At 41.5% G+C, this 7,293-nt stretch overlaps 1 protein-coding gene across 4 annotated transcripts in view; it reads right to left on the bottom strand.

Annotated features, from left to right (window-relative positions):
- The window catches only part of MCF2L2 (MCF.2 cell line derived transforming sequence-like 2), a 233,695-nt gene that overhangs the window by 98,121 nt on the left and 128,281 nt on the right, over positions 1-7,293 (bottom strand). For all 4 annotated transcript variants that reach the window (XM_032407086.1, XM_032407087.1, XM_032407088.1 and 1 more), the window contains exon 15: positions 6-91. In XM_032407086.1, the coding sequence (XP_032262977.1) occupies positions 6-91 (86 nt within the window). The remainder of the gene's footprint in view (positions 1-5; positions 92-7,293) is intronic.

Genomic DNA, 7,293 nt, shown 5'->3' with positions numbered 1-7,293 from the left:
CTTACCTGGTGGGGGAAAGATTTTCATGACTGTCGGGCTGCTCTGGCTCAGGGTTCTTCCCTTCGTGACTGCCTTCCAGTATTTCTTCATTCTGAAGTGAAAGAAATTTTGGTAAGACAGCCTATATTATTTGGGGGCTGTATATTTTTCTTTCTCCCAATTTATTTGTTTTGTTTGTTTTTGTGCTCAGTGCTCGAATTGAGCACCATGCCTAGCCCCTCATCTTTCTCTTTCTTGGGTTTTTCCCAACCCCTCTGCAAATCCGTTACAGTTTGCCCTTTGGGCTTCCTTTAGAAACATCAAAAACTCTTTCTCAAAAGCAGGTATCATTTTTCCTTAATAATGAACGGCTATTAATATTGTACTCCCCCTCCTCCCTGGTTGACTCACAATAAAGATTCGGAGTTTGAGCTAAGGGGAAACAGTGAAGAGATCATTTGACTCAATATCTCCTTTTTTTCCCTCTGGGGGTAAGAAATGAAGATCTGGAGAAGTTGCGACCTACCCACGGCCAGAAAGTGAGCTAAAGACAGAGATGAGATAAACCCAGAGTCCACTTTCACAGGCTGGTGATCACAGGTCCATTCTAGCGCACCGCATCCTGGAGCAGCTGGTTCCTTAGGCTGTACAGATTGGCCACCGGTACAGGCTTGAAGCCAGCTGGTGGTCGGAAGCCCTGCTCACTACCTGCCAGCTCTGAGACCTTGGGCAAGTTCACTGAACCGCTCTGCTTCAATTTCCTCCCCTAGCACGTGGACCCCATGGCACTATCTACCACACAGGGCTGGGGCTCTTTTTCAGAATATTAGGCATTTAATTCCCAAAAAGAGGCAAAACTACTCATTTTACTTTCAAGAAAATACAGTTTCAGGGCATCTGGGTGGCTCAGTCGGTTAAGCGTCTGCCTTCAGCTCAGGTCATGATCTGAGGGTCCTGGGATCGAGCCCTGCATCCGGCTCCCTGCTCAGCTGGGAGTCTGCTTCTCCCTCTCCATCTGCCCCTCCACCCACTTGTGCTTGCTCTCTCTCTTTCTCGCTCTCAAATAAATAAATAAAATCTTTAAAAAGAAAATACAGTTTTAACAAGGAAGTGAATTTATATAACATTGATAGCAACCAGAGAATCTTAAAGTTATTGACTAATGATGAACAAGCAGACAATTAGCCAGCATTTGAATTCTTCCTGCCTGCCAGGTTCTGTTTAAATGAGTTCTTTTATACTGTCACAAAAGGGAGTATAGATTTTGAAAGGGCCCTCTTGCAAAAGTATTGTTTAAGGAAATGTAATGAGTAGGCATAAAGATTCTCTGTAAATTAGAGCTAGAAGGTGAAGCATGAGCTCTCCCCAGACAACAGATGAGAAGTCTCCTTGTAAAACAGCTGAGAGTGATAGACTCTCAGCTGGTTGTTGACAATGCAGGAAGAGAGGCCTCTCACTAGATTAACAGAAAGCACTCAAGGTAAGGTGGTTTTTATTATTCACAATGCCAACCACAGAAAGAGCAATTCAAAAATGTTCAATGAATGAAAGAAAATCGTGGATCTTTGATCTTTCTCATTGATGTCATCCCAAATCTAGAATATCCAGAAAGCAGGCTAACAAATAAAGGACTATTTGGGATACCAGTTTTGCATCCAGCTCTAAAATACACGGGCAATCTTAAATTCCAAGTTCATGTTTGTTTCTTTCAAAATAGGATATCATTTCACTAGGAATCTAAATTGTTAGTGCCTGCTATTACATATAGTTGACCAGATACGAGTAGATATTTCTCATTTCAGTCAATATACAGAAGTAAATACCAGTCCCTGGATTCAAACCAATCTAGTTATTTTCACCACACTACCAAGGCTCTTTCTTCACGTTTTCTCTATAATGTTGAACTAATTACTACAGCAGTTAATGTACATCACATCCCTTTCTAGTTCCTCCCCTGTGACTTTACTATGCTTGAAACACCTGCTGGATTTTGAGCTCTAGCCTTATTTGTCTTTGGATCCCTAACACGTAATATGGGACCTTCGTAAGGAGTAACCACTATTTCTTTCTTTTCTTTTTTTTTAAGATTCTTTATTTATTTATTTGACAGAGAGAGACACAGCAAGAGAGGGAACACAGCAGGGGGAGTGGGAGAGGGAGAAGCAGGCTTCCTGCCGAGCAGGGAGCCCGATGCGGGGCTCAATCCCAGGACCCTGGGATCATGACCTGAGCCGAAGGCAGATGCTTAACGACTGAGCCACCCAGGTGCCCCGAGTAACCACTATTTCTAACCAAACTTCCTCTCACTGTAAAACTTGTTACTGCTTATAAAATGAATTGTGCTCTTTCCAACTATTCTGTTGGTCTATAGTAAGTGTGGTGTATTGTAGAGTCATTTCATGACAATCTAAGGGCAGAAAAATAACAATGACTCAAGGTGTATAGGTATGGACTGTCGTCTTTTACACTGAATGATGATGCCCTGATTTATAGACTTTGTCACGCATGAGACATGGGCTTGCTGAAATGCCTGGGCATGGACTTGGTTGTGTCAACCCACATTCCTAGGACCACATGTCAGACAGTTGGTGTCAGGGTAGAGAAAGAATCCTCTGTCCATCAAGTTTGATGGAATACAACACTGCTGCCATTGAGAATGTGATGGGAAGGATCCACAGCAGATCTGGGTACTGCTTTACTAATCTGCAGGGAGGTAGTTAACTATACTGTATACCAATGTTTTGCTAAGGTTTAGACAGATTAGTTGTGTGCTAGTGCAGAAGCTTTCAAAGTCTGACCATGCCCCACAAGAAAAACATCAAAACATACATACACACACATTGTGATTTATAATAAATATATATTGATCTTGTCCTATTTCTGGTACAGATCTCCTAAAACTTGTAATTTCCTAAGTGATAAGAGCCATGAAGTTTTCTTTTGTTATTCATAACAAACCCCTTTCAACCCCACCAGAGTTTATGTTAATAAGGTAACTTTTGGAAAGCACCCAAGAATGGGGGCTGATTGCCAGGGGAACCAAGCACGGAATTAGAGGGCTGGAACTTTCAGTTCTCTTGACCACCACCACTTCCAGGGAGGGGAGGGGGGCTGGAGATTGAGTTCAATTACTAATGGCCAATGGTTTAACCTGTCATGCCTATGTAATGAAGCCTCCAAAAACACCCAAAAAGGAGTCTCTGTGTTGGTGAACACATGGAGATGGAGGGTGGGTGGCTTGCTCAGGCAGCATGGAAGCTCCATGTCCCTATACCTTGCCCTATGCATCTCTTCCATCTGGCTGTTCCTGAATTACATCCTTTTAAGATAAACTGGTAATCTAGTAAGTAAAATGTTTCTCTGAGTTCTGTGAGCCACTCTAGCAAATTAATCAAACCCAAGGAGGGTATCATGGGAAACTGATGTATATATAGCAGGTTGGTCAAAAGCACCAGTGACAACCTGGACTTTTCAAATGTCGTCTGAAGGGGGTCGGAGAGCAATCTTATAGGACTGAGCTCTTAACCTGTGGGACATGATGCTATTTCTAGGTAGACAGTGCCAGAATTTAGTTAATTGCTTGGTTGTGTTGTAAACACAAACACACACACACACACACACACACCAGACATATGTATAGCTGATGTGATATACTCTATTTTTAAATTAGGCTATCCCTGTTGCATTCTGTTCTTTTTCTTTATTTTTCAATGCTTGTGAACCCACCAAATTGAGGTCACTGTCACCACTGTGACCTGCACTTTGAAAACCTCTTAGAGAGTGAAAAGAACACAGATGCTTCATGTGAGAGGTACAACTTGATGGGAATCCCTGGCTTACTTCTTATTTAAAAGTGGCCTTGGGCAAGACTTCTTTGCACCTGAGGTCTCTCTCTGTAAAACAGGACTGATTGTATCTATATCAGAGGGTTGTTGTGGTGATTTGAGAAAAGGAATTAAAGTACTTAGTACAAAGACTTGATAAATGGTATCTATGGTTGGCTCTTTAGTATCTACTTTGTGGGGATTAAAATAAGTAATGTATGTAAAGCACCCAGGCACACCGACCTGCAGTAATTGCTGGGCAGTTTCTACCTGCTCATGTGTAATAGAGACTCCGTATTTCTCACTAGCTGGGAGGTGTTGGCCAAGTCGCTCCCTGGGTGTCCATTTTCTTCTGCATAAAATGAGGGAGATGTGTGAATTGGCAATGAAACATCCCTCTGCTTATAGTATCAAGTACCAACATAGGTGTTACTGCTTCTGATTTTGAGATGAAAGCTAAATTGTAGCCAGATTACTTTGGGAAAAAGATTTAAATTAAACTTCCTCAAAGCTCTAGAAGGAAGACCACATATTTAAATAAATGCTTGCTTTTTTCAAATATTGGGTCTTTTGTTCTTTTTATTTTAAATAATGAACCAAGAAAATTGACCACAGACCAACCAACCAATTGCTGCTATATTTTTTTTAGAGATTCCTTAGGAGCCTCACTGAATTATAAAATGATGCTTTTTTTTTCAAGATTTTATTTATCTATTTTAGAGCGCGTGCGCGCACGAGAGAGAAAGCATGAGTGTGTTGGGGGAGGGGTAGAGGGGGCAGGAGAGGGACAAGGAGACTCCGCCCTGAGCACGGAGCCTGACGTCGGGTTTGATCCCACGACCTTGAGATCATGACCTGAGCCGAAACCAAGAGTCAGATACTTAACCGACTGAGCCACCCAGGTGCCCCTAAAATGATGTTTTTTTTTTTTTAAAGCAGAGCCACAAGTTCCTGTGGAATCATATCCTGTTTCCTTCAGTCAACCCTGACTTAGAGTTGCCCCTAGGGTATCTCAAAGAGTGGATTTTCTCAGCCAGCTGGTGATTTAAAAGGGAATTGACCCATAAACCACCCTAGTGGAGGGCCGATCAGGTGGAAAAGCCCCTCCCCATTTATATTCATTTTATTCTGAAGAAAAAGGGTGGCCGTGAAGGCAGGCAGCTGCCCACTGCTCTGGGCCCAGCATCTATCCCCATACCCCATTTCTACCCCAGCCTCTCCCCAGTTTCAGAGTGACACCAACCCACATACAGGTTCTCTAGGAGCACCTTGAATGATGACTTCCTAGGTCTTCTCAACAAACATGTAATCTAATTGTTTTGTTTCCCCATATTTTGAAGAAAGATGTGTTTCAAAATTGAGAAAACAGGCTAAGTGCCTAGCTTGAAGGAATTCTGTTTAAAATTTTTATTTCAGGGGCACCAGGGTGGCTTAGTCAGTTGAGCAACTAACTCTTGGTTTCAGCTCAGGTTATGATCTCAGTGTCATGAGATCAAGCCCTGCGTTGGGCTCCAGGCTCAGTGAGGAGTCTGCTTGAGACTCTCTCTCCCTCTCCCTCTGCCCCTGCCTCTGCTCCTGTGTGTGTGCGCATACTCTCTCTCTCAGGAGAATATCTTTTTCAAAGTATCAACCAACTTTTTAAAAGTACCTACATTTTTTAAAGTATCAATAGCTAGGGGCACCTGGGTGGCTCAGTCGGTCTAGTGTCCAACTCTTGGCTTGGGCTCAGGTCATGATCTCATGGGTCGTGGGATCGAGCCCTGATTGGGCTCTGCATTCAGCAGGGAGTCTGCTTGAGATTCGCTCCCTCTGCCCCTCCCTGCCCCTGCTAAAATAAATAAATGAATAAACCTTAAAAAAAATAAAGGATCAATAACTGATTTTCAATTGACTATTTTTTTTTCTTCCCCAAAGGAGAGATAACCACATTTGAACTGAATCAAATTAGCTTTTCCCTGCAGTTAAATTATTTCACTTTATGATTTTAGGGACGCTTGGAAAGCAATTTCAATTCCAACTCTTTTAAAGCGATGGTATCTGGTAATTCAAGGTGAAAGTATTATTTATTATATTATCACATTTCTTTGAAAGAGAAGCTACTAGACCTCATTGTGAGAAAAAGTAAGGTAGATAAAGGGCTGAACCACCTTCTTCATTTACATATAAATAGTGATCATTGCAAGAAGTATTTATGGTTAAGCATTTTACAAAATTGTAAATTAATTGTGAAAACCAGAGAAAATAAATGAAGAGGTAGGACAAGTAAGAATTATTGAAGAATTATACAATGTTGGGGTGTAGGGAGGACAGTGGGGAAAAAACAGAAAAGGAAAACTCTCCAAAGGCCATTCAACCTCCAGCCTCAGTCCAGTCCAGAGTGGTCTTAGAGACACAGTCCCAGAGTGAAAAGCAAAAAGCATCAGCCTCAGGAAAGGATGCTCTGCCTTTTCCTCTCCATTGCTGGAACTGCTGGAGAAAGGGGGGAAACCCTTTTCTTTTTCTTTCTTTCTTTTTTTTTTGAGATTCAGGGGTTTCTGATGTGGAGAATAGGAAGAACTTTTGAAAAACAGGAACCACTTAGAGAATCTACCCTGGGAGAGAATCTACCCTGGATTGCTAGCTGGCTAGTCTGTCCTGTTTGCTCCATCTCACCAGCTCTTCCCAGCACATCTTTTCTTACTCTTCATTGCCACTGCCTGAAGAAGTCACTGCCTTTGGATAATAAGGCAGTCTTTTTTTTTTTTTTTAATGGGAAATATTTCCAGAAGGGTTAAGGAGCTGTCAGTCACTCATCATCCATGCATTGCTATGAACTAGCTCACATTCAGATATTCTACCTCTAGACCAGATCAGCTACATTGGGTGGGGGCTTCCAAGAGGGAGGGGAGAGGAGAGGAAGGTTTTAGCACATGTTATAGACTAAAGCCCTTTGGAGGAGAAGGGCAGGCTTGAGAAGACAGGCATGAGTAGTCCTGAGGCTTTGTGGGAATGGGAAATGAAGAGAGACAGATAGGGGAATGGGTCCCAAATGCAAACTTGTCCTATTTCAAAAATTTTCCAGGGTCTTTTTTATCTAAGATCTTGAATTTCCCACCCATTATTGTTAGTAATTAGTTCAATGATCTCACTGGTTAAATTGGTTTTTAAAGACTGGACTAATACTCTAAATAATGTTTATAATATTTTGTTTATGGGGAAAGTATCTTCTTAAAAAACTGCAATATTGTTTTAACAATGATTTACAAGTCTGTAGTTCTGTTTAAAATAACAGAAATTGAGAAACATGTTGCAAGATACCTTTCTCCCATTCCCAAACTAAGAAATGTGAAGGAAGTAAGTATGCCAAGGACATTGAAAAGAAGTTGCCTATATATCCGGAATTTTCTCCAGCTGTTTGATTTCACGTGATTTTTAACCTCAATGCATAAAAGTGAATGTAACCTTATTTTTATATGTCTATCAATCTTAACTTGTAAATAAAATCACAAGT

Source organism: Phoca vitulina, unplaced genomic scaffold (genome assembly GCF_004348235.1).
Source record: "Phoca vitulina isolate PV1807 unplaced genomic scaffold, GSC_HSeal_1.0 scaffold8, whole genome shotgun sequence".
Taxonomy (NCBI): domain Eukaryota; kingdom Metazoa; phylum Chordata; class Mammalia; order Carnivora; family Phocidae; genus Phoca; species Phoca vitulina.
Note: the sequence above shows the minus strand (reverse complement) of the source record. Positions and strands in the feature narration are given on the sequence as shown.